This window comes from Moschus berezovskii, chromosome 24 (genome assembly GCF_049115385.1).
Source record: "Moschus berezovskii isolate FMDL1 chromosome 24, NW_MosBer_1.0, whole genome shotgun sequence".
Classification (NCBI taxonomy): domain Eukaryota; kingdom Metazoa; phylum Chordata; class Mammalia; order Artiodactyla; family Moschidae; genus Moschus; species Moschus berezovskii.
This window is the reverse complement of record NC_142483.1, coordinates 21,269,934-21,283,192: the sequence shown is the minus strand read 5'-3', so window position 1 is coordinate 21,283,192 and position 13,259 is coordinate 21,269,934. Positions and strand designations below refer to the sequence as shown.

Sequence of the window (13,259 nt, the reverse complement as noted above, 5' to 3'; positions counted from 1 at the left end):
GCATCTGAGTCTTTAAATCTTATCTTAGAATCCGGTCAACGAAAGCCTGGTTGACCAGAGTCCTAGGGGTCTTCTCAGGCATGGGATGATTTAGTTATTCTTACAGCCATCAGCTAGCAGAATAACCCAAGCAGCCCGGATAGCCCACATCTATTGAGATCGAAACCCTCTGGTGTCCTCACAAAGCTGGGTTTCTCAGTGTGAGCGCTGACATTTGGGCCAGATCAAACTGTGTTGTGAAGGGCTCTCTTGTGCATCACAGAATTCTGAATTCCTGCTTTCTAGCCACTAGATACCAGAAGGACCACTACCCCAGTGGGACAAACTGAAGTGTCGCCAGACATGGCTTCAGGTCCTCTGGGGGGGAAATCCCCTGCACCCTTCCCTCAAAGAACCACTGCCATTAAAAACGGTAATAAATGACTGCTCAAATCTTAACCCTGTTCACTCACAGCATCCTTATCTAACCACACCATTCATTCAATTCCCTTTACAGCCTTTTTATAAAAGGGAAACGGCCAAAGAAAAAAAGCTGTCATCAAATATATAAAATAATTACAGGCACAGAGTCTAAGGGAATTTAGAATGAGATCAAAGGTTTTAATTACGGGCAAAAAGAGTAAGGACAAAATTTTAAGTTATGAAAAAATAACTTTAGGGTACGAGAAAAATTGAGAGGCTCCGAAGCACATACACATAGATAATAACTGGTACCAATGATATATACTTCTCTACCCTCTCCAACAGAATAGCCAAATTTTCTGATTCAGTTTCCCACAAAGAGCACAGACCCTGGAGATACCCTGCTGCTGTTGAAATACTGTCTCCAACATTTATTGGCTGATATGATGTTGAGTAATTTATAATGAAAAAAGTTCCATGCCTCACCTTGTGCATCAGTAAAATGGATACAATAATACCTCGAGGGGAGAGCTCTCAGTAAAGATTACATCAATTAAGTCTGTGATAAACACTAACTTTTATTAGTAGTGCTTGCATTCTATTTAGAAGCATCTTCTCAACTAGTTACCTAGAGGAAAGAGAAGGAAAAGAAGACAGTTGTCACTCACTTCTAACCTTGGGATGCAAGATGCTTTGTGTGTAGTTGTCCCAAGAGATCTAATTATTAATAGTTAAGGTATGTACACCTACTTCAGGGAAATCAGAGCTTAAGAAAAATCAGACAACTGGATTCAGAGTAACAAAACTAGAATTCTTAGCTTAGTAGATTTCAAAGAGCTATGGGACCGTGGCCAACCACTTCGTTCTCAGCCAGCCAGTCTTTCTTCTGTCATTTTAATGGGATCACTATAGAGTTCCTGTGTTTCATCTGAGACTATGACACTCAGATTCGAAGACTGGCCAAAACATCTAACTTCTAAAGTAAATGGCAGAATCTAAACTATCATTTAGTTATGTACAAAGGCTAAGAACTTGGTGACTGTCCTTGAAGTGCAATGATTTAATTAAAGAAGATTTTCACATGGTCTTTTTCAAAGTTTCTTAATTAGGTAATGCTTCACCAATTACAGTCCTCTAAAATGTGTCCACTAAGAGGAAATTTGAATTACAGGCCATTTGCAGACAAGAGATGTACTGGAAACACCTCACACGGCATAAATGCAATGTTGTACATCCACACGTCTATTCCACAATTGCACCTGAACATTAAAGATGACTCTGGCCTTCACTTAATGGTAGGTCTTGTGAAATCAATTAGCTGTTAAAATAGTTTAATTGAAACATATGTATTTTAATTCTTGCATGTGTAAAAAAAAAAAAAAATCTCTTAATTAGCCCAAAACATTCCGAAATTACACTTCTAGGTAATGTAGTGAAAGAACTGAACTTATAACTGGATAAAACCAAGGATGTGGAAAATGTGAGAAGGACGATGTTCAAACAGCAGCAACTGGAGAGGGATAAATTAAGAATCATATTAGTTTACTTCAATTATCCCCAAAAGCAGTCTAAGGAAGAAGTTGTAAAAATCCATCACGCGTCCCTGACACAAATTCACTCTGTCTCTGACTCAAAAAGAATTCTTGGATTTTTTTTTTTTGCTGGGTGTTTGGTAGTGGGTTTAATATTTTTTTTCCTTCCTTCCCTTCTCACTCCTTCCTTTTCTCCTTCTTTCTCTCTCTCTGCTCCCTTCCTTCTCCCTTCATTCTATGGGGTAGAGGCGTTCATTTCACCTTGCCCACAGGTCCAGTCGTAAGTTAAGGAAAAAAAAAAAAGAAAATTATCTATAGCCATGATAGAAAATGTGCTGTTCATTAAACAAAGAAAAACCATTTCTCAGGATGGTTAAAAATAAATAAATAAACTGAAAAGGTGACACTAGGTCACCATAAATAAAAAAGGGTGGTTTATACTGGTGTTGTGCTTTGTAGAAAAATGGGAGGAAAATGAAAAATGGAGGAAACTCCAGTTCTAAAACTCACAAATAGGAAATTCATACTCTTATAATTAAATATTTAACATTCTGAAATTATACAAATATATAAAGACATAATTCTTGTACTCTTTTCTCGATACTTTATCTGCCTAATCTGATCTGTCTTCCCCTGCCTCCCAATGAGAAAATGATGCTACCAGCAAAGCAAGAATTCAAAGGCCACCTCTTTCCAAAGCTTACAGTTACCTAACTACTTTGAGGGCAAGCTACAGTTCTGAGGATACATTCGCCATGTGAATGAAGAATGGCAGGAAGAAGGTGCTTAACACACGGCAGAATGAGTCAAGTTGAGTCAGCACAAGCAGAGAAACAGCAAGAGCAAGAAAAAAGACAGATATACAGATGCACTGAAACACAGAGAAACTAACCCTAGGAAGGAAATGCACAAGAAAGAGAGTCATGGTAGAACGAAAAAGAGCTAAACAATCCAAAAAAGCCTCTCTCTACCCATCATCTACTGAGATAAAATCATTTCGGTGGGAAACTTAATTTTTTTTTTTTTAATTGGCCATGTCACTGCCTGTGGGATCTTAGTTGCCCAACCAGGGAGAGAACTCCCACCCACCCACCCACCATGGAAGTAGAGTCCTAACCACTGAACTGCCAGGGAATTTCCTGTGGGAAACTTTATAAGAACAATTTCAGACATAGATATACCCAGATACTCTTGGCACTCACACACTCCTTTAAGGCCTCTGAGTGCACTGTACCTTTTAAGAAGTTTCAAGCCCTGATGCTTTTCCCAACTACAGGCCTAAGGAGAGATAGAGCTGAGAGCAATGTTAGACTCAATGGAGTCCCAGGTTAGAACTGCTTCAATGGATCAGCAGGCTGAGAATCCTCACGTCAGTGTCCTTCACCATTTCAGAAGCCTTACACTTCTGTAAAACCATCACCTTTTTCAGCTGAAGCTTATGCAGTTAGCTAGGCACATGCTTTTCCAAAACCCAAATCATCAGTCTTGTGGTGGGATCCTAAAAGGCTTCCTGTAACTTAGTCCTATCCACTACAAATATCCTGAGCAACAAGTGAGGTCAAGGTACTGATTTGAGGGCTAGAGAAAGGTGGATGGTGGGACAGGGAGCAGAGGAACAAGACACGGACCTCCACCTCCAAGACTGCAGTCCAGTATTCTCAGGTCTTACACTCCCTCATGGGCTTCTCAGGTGACTCAGTAGCAAAGAATCCACTTGCCAAGAAGGAGATGCGGGTTTGATCCCTGAGAAGGAAAGATTCCCTTGAGAAGGAAACGGCAACCCACTCCAATATTCTTGCCCAGAAAATTCCATGGACAGAGGAGCGTGGTGGGCTACAGTCCATGGGGTCGCAAAAAGAGTCGGACACAACTTAGTGACCTATTTCTAATCACTTCTTCGCTACCAGGCTATCAGTGTCCACCTTTCCAGTCAAGACTCAAGACGGCCTGAATATGTTTGCACTGAATTCACCTAAGTACTTGCACCACCAAGCCACAATGGGAGTCACCGCAAGAGATGCACTTGATGAGTAAGCAGAGGCTCCCAGTCCTCCGTGAATTCACAGTACAAAGTCCGAAGAAACCTACTGAAATCAGAGCATGACTGTGAGATGGAGCGATAAGAGAAGTAGTGGGTTATAGGAAGGACAAATCACAGCTCCTTTGGTGGGGGGAGACCCAGGGAAGTGGAGAAAATGCCTTCCTTGCCAGCCCTGGATGAGTCATCAAGAACTCCTCCTGCCTTCTCCACGTCTATAAATAATCCCAGGTGCTGCCATTTCATTTAATTACTAAGCTTCTCCAGATGGAGAAAAATAATTAAGCAGTCTGCACCACTGAGTGATATAAAGAATGGGTTAGCAACTCTGGAAACATTTGAGTTTTGAAGTTTGCTTTCAACTATGAAAGAAGGACAGAGGGCTGCTGCTGCTGCTAAGTTGCTTCAGTCGTGTCCGACTCTGTGCGACCCCATAGACGGAAGCCCACCAGGCTCCCCCGTCCCTGGGATTCTCCAGGCAAGAACACTGGAGTAGGTTGTCATGTCCTTCTCCAACGCATGAAAGTGAAAAGGGAAACTGAAGTTGCTCAGTCACGTCTGACTCTTCGCGACCCCATGGACTACAGCCCACCAGGCTCCTCCGTCCATGGGATTCTCCAGGCAAGAGTACTGGAGTGGGGAGCCATTGCCTTCCCTAGGACACAGTGAAGAAGGCGCAAATGCATGAGCAACAGACCTTAGCGAAAATCCAATGACAGCAGTCAGGCTGTGGATAGAAATCTGAATAGGAAAAAGAAAAAAACACTTGTGCAAAGGGGCTCAATACTCCCGGAAGAAGTAGAAGCTAGTATTAAATGAAAAAAAGCTTCAATGAAGTTGCTGAAGACAGGTTGTCAAAAAGAAGTACTCTAAGACAACCTGTAAATACATCAACTTATTTCTTAAATGTGTAAGAGACATGATATTGATTGGGCCCCTGGATGCAGACACAATAAAAATTTTCTTTGTGTCTGATGCAAAGATTCAGAAGTGATTAGACCCAACAAGGTCTAACAAAGAAGCTGAAAAGAAAACCACCTGAGAAAAGTTTCTAAATATAGATGCTTTTAAAGAATCATGCATTTATAATTCTGAAGTTCAATAGAATCAGGAAATATAAATAAAATTTCTGGCATTTAAATAACAATGGCAACTGGGTAGCAATACAAACGAGATTCCTTCACCATCACATATTCAAAGATAATCATGTCCTTCCTCAAAAGAAAAAAAAAAAACAACCCACAAAAATCAAACCTATAAAATCAAAATTTTACAAGCTTGGGAATCCCAAACTTCTATAAGCAACAGATTGAAAGTCATTAAGATGGTTGCATGGTTCAAAGGCATTTTGATGCTCACGGGGATAATGGAGGAAGCAGTTCAGAGAGAAATGATGAAGAAACAGATTGCAAGAAAGAAAAATCAAACCAGAACCCAATTTCAAGGGGGATGATAGAAGATTCCTGATCTAAAAAAAATACAGGTCAAGTTAAACGTAAGGTCACTCTGAGAACTGAGTAGTCTCTGCTCTATACAGAGAGTCCCTAACTTATAATTTTGACTTGATGATGCTGTGAAAGTGATACACGTTATTTCAAATTTTGGTCTTTTCTCAGGCTAGCGAGATGGTAAGATAAACTGTCTTCTGAGCCACAGCTTCCTGTCAGTCATGTGATCACAGGGTAACTAACCAATACATATACAACCTTTCTATATCAGATGACCCTTCCTTTTTTTCCTTTTCTGTATTCAGTAAATTCCACGAGACAATGAAAACTTCATGTGCTATACTTTTTGTTAACAATAACAGGCTTTTTGTTAAACGGGTTCAACCATTGGCTAACGTTAAGTATTCTAAGCACATTTAAGGTAGGCTGGGCCAAGCTACGATGGTTCGACGTTCAGTAAGTTAGGTGTATTAAATGCATTTTCAACTTGCTACGTTTTAAATTTATAATGTTTACCAGGATGAAACCTCAACTTGTCATGGAAGATTTGTAACTTTACATCAAAATTAATTAAACCTTTTTGAGTTATTTTCAAAACAAAGTATCATCAACAAATTGCCTAATCAGTCCACTGTCATTTCAAACTTTCCTATAAACACAGGCTTTCATCCTTCTTCTTTAAAGAGATAACCCAATCGGTGTGTTATCCAAATGCGAGAATACATTAAAAGCACATTTTGATGACTTTTGGTTTTTTACATTTCTACAGGACTTCAAAACAGGTTAATAGAGAAGATTTTATTTTAACAAACAGAAAATACTTATTTTTTGTACTAATAAATTAGCTAAACAAGCATCGATTTATTCTCTTAGTGATTTAACAAGTATCTTCATTCCTCATCTATTTATTATTTTACCCTATTTTATTTAAAAAATCCTTTTAAATCCAAACTTGACCCTTCCTTTCTCCTTTATCTTCCAGAAGGCCACTAGCCCAAAGGTGTGTGAACTGGAAAAGGCCGTTCTTTCTCCAGATGCATTTAGCAACGTGTTGGAAAGCTGTAACATTCCACTCAGCAGTAGTTATCTATGAAATGAATGCGCCTTTTAGCACCGTGTGGGCCCAAAAGTGTAAAACCTTGTGGGGCTGCCATCATTTGCTCTGTTCTGTACCTGGAAGTGATCCTTCCTTTACTGGCGTTCACACAAAGCACTCAGGGGAAACCTGGCTCACTACATTTCAACATTGAGACTGACCTTCAATTCTGTCCGAAACCAAAGGGGCCCAGGTTGGGGTCATGAAATCAAGGTCATGCTGAGAGTGAAGTCATGGAAACTGCTTAGAGAATGGGTTATTAGCATGGAAATTCACACCCCCTCCAAAGGAGACAGTCACTACTCAGATCTCAATTGTTACATCATCATCAGGAAATCTTAGGTGAAATATTCCATGTTTAACTGAAGAAAATAATTATAAGCATGATGGAGCATCCATCATTATGTCCATGAAATACAACAGGACCACCTGCACTCAGCCAGTACATTCCCTGGTCAACCATGTGTCTGTTAGGTGTGTGTGTGTTTTGGTGTTTGGGAAACGTAAGAACCTCATCATACCTAACCACAGCAAAGGCAGTAAGAGAGCCAAAACTCCTTGGAGTAACAGGCAGATGATCAGGGGGCAAAAAAGAAACACAGATAATGAAAAATTGAAATTGTTGAGAAAATTATTCTAGTGTGTGGAGTAAGCTGGCATCAAAGCCACAGCATCTACACAGAACTTAGCCTTGCCTAGACATGCACTTGTAGGTCGTTCATATCCTGTGATTCTCAACAATGAGTCTGTGCATTTATGGGTACCAGAGCAGAGTACAGCCAATTCATGAGTAGGAGACCTTCTCCTCTCACCTCTTTCGAGCCATAGAAGTGGACTATGACCCACTTCTAGTGGGCAGGAGGTGACTACACTTATCACATCTATTTAATGTAGTAAGTGATACCATACATGTCATCGAATCATTCCCGAGAGAGTGATAAATACTTCTTAAAGATCAAAATGGAAGGCACTAGGTTTGAATTTGGAAATGTACATCAAGATTTCTTTACCTGGGGAGAAATACCAAAGTTCCAAATCAAGCATTCTTATTAGAAAGATTCGAAACACAAAGATCTCAAAATACAGGGTCTAAAAAGACTGCCAAATTAAAATAGCAATAATATCATCTTCTTTCCACTGCAATGACATAGTGTGAACTCAGATGTGTAAACGTACATGTGGACTTACAAGGAAAACAAAGAAAGCAGCTCCATGCAGCTGCTGTCTAAAAAAAAAAAAAGAAAACTCTTCTATTTTTTATTATCTGCCCTCTATTTTGTGTCTACAGGATAGCAAGCCAAAACTTAGAGGACTAACCAGATGAAATACACATTATATTTCTTTGTATGTGAATGAGCACTTGTGTCCCGGAAATACTTTAAAAATCCAAAGCGTTGATTTCACACTGAGGTCTTTTGCTGGTTTTTACACCAGTGTGCCTCTCCTGCCCATCCTCTAATTGGTCTTATATTTAAGAAGACTTTCTAAAGCTGGAAAAATAGAAGCCTTTTGGGTAGAGCATGCTGTGAAATAGACTTTTCAGTACTCATAAATAACATTTAAAAATTTTATTTTCCTATAAAAAAAGGTGACCTATAAAGTATGAATAGAACCGGGTTGGATGAGGCATGGGTGGCCGTGACAGGAAAGGAGGAAAGAGTAGGTATGAAGGCAGGGCTGCAGGAGTAGAGATCCAGCAATATGAAAAACAGTGTACTAAGAGGAGAGGGAGAAAAAGTAAGGGATAACTGTGTAAGTGCAAGGGCTTCCCAGGTGGCACAGCAGTAAAGAATCTGCCTGCCAATGCAAGAGATGCAAGAGACACAGGTTTGACCCCTGGGTCAGGAAGATCCCCGAGGAGTAAATGGCAACCCACTCCAGTTTTCTAGCCTGGAAAATTCCATGGACAGAGAAGTCTGATGGGCTACAATTCAAGGGGCTGCACAGAGTTGAACATGACTGAGAGCACGCTCACACATACAAACTGTCTGAGAAGTTCAAGTAACCTCAGTCATGCCAACCACAAATCTATCACAGTTTAGATGCAGAAGGGGTTATGACAGAACCCAACTGAACTGCTAGCAGGGCTGTGCCCAGAACAGACTTCTGCTTATGCAGAGAAGACTCATACACCATGGGGTCTCCATCTCATAGAAACAGAAGTGGCTGGATATGGGTACATATCTTGTTTGGCATTTACCAAATGTCTACTATGTGCCAAAACCCACACTAGGGACTTCATTTAATGACTACAGTATTGATGATGTAGAAGTTGCCATCCTTATTTCACGGATAACAATGCTGTGGTTGAAAAGTTTAGAAATTCCCTAGCGGTGCAGGGGTAGGCCTCAGTGCTTTCAATGCCTAATGCATAGGTTTGATCCCTGGTCAGAGAACTAAGATGCTGTAAGCCACACGGTGTGGTCAAAAAATAAAATAAAACAAAAAGTTTAAACAACTACATCACCGTTTTGCAGTTAAGTGAAAAAGATGAGATTCAAATGCATGTATTTTTGACTCCACTGAATAAGCTTTTAAAACACTATGCTCTACTGTGGTTCACGAAAATAATCAGGGGGAAGAAATGCCTGGGAAAACAGTAGGAACAATGAGGAGATTATCATAATATACAGTGTAAACAAAATATTTCAAAATATTTCAGTATCACCCACAACGAGAAACACATTTCATATAATGACCCAATTGCTTGCATGTCTGTGTATGAGCAATTAAAAATCAAGTTCAAAGAAATTATTTACCCTTATTATGTGTGAGACGCTTGAATACTTTCTGTTCTGTATTATTCTATTTATTTTAAAAATGCTGGTCAAGACTCACTGAAATGATTTCATGGCGTACTACTAGCTCAGAAACCTTAGTATGAAAATTAGCGTCATAACCACTGCTGTAGAATGCCACTCTTATTGTTTCTGAAGTTTCGATAAGATATTAGGCTTTTCAATTTTTCAAAAATCACATCCCCTTTGAGCCTTTATCCAAGAAAAGAAAGGGAGACGGGTATTAAGAGAGAGAGACAAACAGTAAAGAGAATTGTCCATTCTGTGTCACTCACTAAAAAGGGCAGTGAAATTAACACACTCCACACAGGAGTGGCTCCATCTCAATGACAGAGAAGCTTGCCTCAAAAGGCGGAGGTTAAAGACACATATTGAAGAAGGTTCTGATGCCTTTCATGTTCCTTTGAGTTGTCAGACATAATTTCCCCATGATGACTCACTGGTAAAAGGAACACTTGTAAGTGGTCTTTAGGCAAATTGCAAGACTGAAAGACAAGCCATACACCTCTTACTCAGACTACCTTCCCACACAAAAAAAGCACCAGGTCTCCTCTAGGCTACTTGGTTAAGACACCCACTGATCAACACTAAGAAGCATGGACAGTACTATATATGGAAGGACGCAATGTTTCACTTCTAGATATGGAACCAACACATGAGCCAGGAAAACTCCTTAATACAACAAAAAAGAGGAGAGTCTGGGAGATCATGAACATACTAACTTGGAAACAGTCTCAATAAAAATTTTAGTTACCATGGGGATTTCTGGAGGGGAACGAGGGGGGAGAAAGGAAGTCTCTTTAGAGAAATGACTGATGCGATTTATTAATCTACTTGCAAGTAATGTCAAATTTTAAAGTTGCTCCAAAGAAAACCACTTTTTTCATACATCAGCCTCTTAATATGCTGAAGGAACCTGTTCAAAACGCTTCAGGAATGAAGTAACTTAGATGATAAATGTGTTCTTCAATCTGTGCACCAGTCAAGTAGCAATAAAATCAGAATAATTCATGCAAAATTTTTCATTATGTTTCTAAACATACTTATTTACATTTTAAATCACACATTAGACAATATGAAATATCTTTCATTTAGACAGGTGTGAACTAGAAAACAGATGCATTCATTAAACATGGAACAATTCGGTGAATTAAAAAAAAATACTCAAAGAACTCTGGTTGAAGTACTTGAGCCATTGTTAACTTACTTGAAAAAATATAGCCATAGCTCCAATTATTCTGTTTTCAGAAATGGCGGTTTGAAAGCTGTCAAAATCATCTGGATTGTAAAAGAAAATCTGCATCTGTAAAAAGAACAATAAAAAACATATTAGGAGAATATAACAGGAAAACCTATGCAGAAGTAGAGAGAATAGTACAGTGTACTCAGAGTCCCCAACATAATAAGATTTTGACCAATGTATTCATCTATCCATATTTCTGTTTGCTAAAGTATCTGACAGCAAACCCTAGACATTTTTATCATTCTACCCCTACTTCAGTAGATATGAATAAAACACATGTCTTTTCACATAACTACAATGACTTTACTTTAACACCCAACATCTTATTACCTAATACGTCATGGTGAACGGTCCCTACTAAGAAGCCAGATTTTAATGGAGTTAAAACATGCTAAGGCAGAAAACCAAGGCTGTGAGATTCAGTCCAGATGTTAAAATTTTAAAGGCTTGAATGGACACGTCTTTATAGACAAGTATCATTTTAATGATAAGAATTTGATAGGGGCTCTCAGCTTTAAGAAATAGCCAATATGGGCTATTTTAGTCAATCCACAAAAATTTAATGGTAATGATGATAATAATACTCTTGATTTTACAGTTTGCAAAAAGCCATCCCACTCCTGATCTCACTTAGTCCATCTAACAATCCCTGTGAAGGCTGGGCAGAAATAGACTACACTCAGTTAAAACATGCAGAAAGTGTTTCATAAACTTGATGCTCACTTGGTTAAGACAAAAATATCAGTGAAGAGTGCAAAATCCAGGCACTCTCATCCCAACCTTGAATACCTTCTCTGACGTTTGGCAAGGGCTTCTCATCCTTTAAGGTAAGTCCACTTAAAATCATTATACAGTTTGAATGCTTGAACATTCCTTGATATCTAATACAATTCAGAGAACAAAAACAGATCACAGAGTATTCTTGAGAGACTATATATGTAAGAATAAAAGATCTGGGTCCCTATTTCCAGTTCCCTCATGTACTTGCATGTGAGATCTCAGGCAAGTAAGCTAATTTCTAAGCATCATTCCTCATGCAGAGAATCACATTCTTAGCCTTGGTAAGATGAGGGTGGGGATTAAACATGTCAGTGGAGGACACAGTGTGAGCACTATGCCTGGACCTTACAGGTCCACAAAGCACCACCACCATCACATTAACACCTGGCAGGCATCTTCAGATTTCTAACAGAAGTATAATTCCACTGAATCTTCTTGAATCACTCCTCCTCCTTACAGAAAATCAAAACTCCTGCTATCATTGGTTCTGGTCTATGACCTTTATTTTTCCACTTTCCCAAATGACAGGATGCTATTTTCTGAACAACCACACCCCAGATGGAATATGGAGACTTGATGTTAAATGATAACTACCCAGTGGGAAAAGGGAAGTCAGACAGACTAGCTGAAATACAGGTCAAACGCGAAGAGTCCTGCTGACCAAATTCACACAACACGTTATGAACAAGCTGACATTTTTTTCCTTGAAGGGTGTGATCAGGGAGCCCAAATCAGGACACTTGCTAGGAAAAGTCAGGCACCCAAAGAACTGGAGGATGGTACATGCTTTTGGAGATTATTCTTTCTTATGCAGAATTGATCTCCTTAGACTGTGAATTTCCATTGATGCTAGCACCACCCACTTACAAATGTGTTACCTTTATGTCTGGACAGCTACAGACATCATAAATTTACTCTGACAAAAATGCATTCAATGAGATGCAGATTAAAATAGTTTAATACTGGGTGAATTGCTCTGGGGACAATGAGACTAACCCAAGGAAGAAACTCTGCACAAGTATATTCAGAAAATTACACTTCACTTTCCTTTTAAAACCCAGACCCTCAGATGAAGTAAGTTCACACAAGGTTTTCTTATTCTTCAGTCCAGGAGCAGGGGCGGCATTGTTTAATGCATCACCTGAATAGTGTGTGATACAAGATACTTTCAAACCTCCTCAAGGGCATTTTCATTTACAACTGGGTGAGGAAATTCATTTTTAGAAAATGTCTTTGAATCAGGGCTCCACCCATCAGGATAATAAAATGTCTCATAAAGAGAACAGCAGCCATAGGTCTAAAATATCCATTTTCCTTGCCATCAGTATCTCTCTCAAATTGTAGTCTACTGAATTTTGTTAACTTTTCAAGATATCTTAAATGTGAAAGTAAGTAGATGCATTTTGCTGAGGGATTGGACTTTATTTTGTTGTTACTGTTGACGAGACAAATCCAGGCATAGTCTGGAAGCTTATTTTACAAAAACATTTTGGGAACGGTCATGGTGGCTACTGAGCATTTTGAGTAGCCCATCCATTTTCTACATCTGCTTGCAAGTGCCATGTTCGGAGCATTCCTTCAGCCTTCCCCAAAGTGTGTTCTTTCTAATCATGTGAACTAAAGTGACGCTGACTGCATAGAAATCCTCCTTCTGAAGAAACACGGTGATCAGAAGCTGAGAAAAGATCTGAGAAACTGGGCAATGAAGAAATCTATTCAGCGTTCCCTATATCCTTTACCGGACCACCAATAATTTATATTTTACTTCTCCCCACAAACATTTCCCCTGAATCATTTAATAATAAGTGGGAGAAAATATGCCCCTTTACCAATACATACTTAAGTGTACTGTTTCTAAGAATATTCTTTTATATATCCACAGTAAAATTATTAAAATTAGCAAGTTTTACTTTGATATAATA

General features: G+C 39.1%; 1 protein-coding gene across 3 annotated transcripts in view; it reads right to left on the bottom strand.

Moving 5' to 3' along the window:
* PTPRG (protein tyrosine phosphatase receptor type G) overlaps positions 1-13,259 on the bottom strand; it is a 771,055-nt gene that overhangs the window by 223,968 nt on the left and 533,828 nt on the right. For all 3 annotated transcript variants that reach the window (XM_055414236.2, XM_055414235.2, XM_055414238.2), the window contains exon 5: positions 10,522-10,617. In XM_055414236.2, the coding sequence (XP_055270211.2) occupies positions 10,522-10,617 (96 nt within the window). The remainder of the gene's footprint in view (positions 1-10,521; positions 10,618-13,259) is intronic.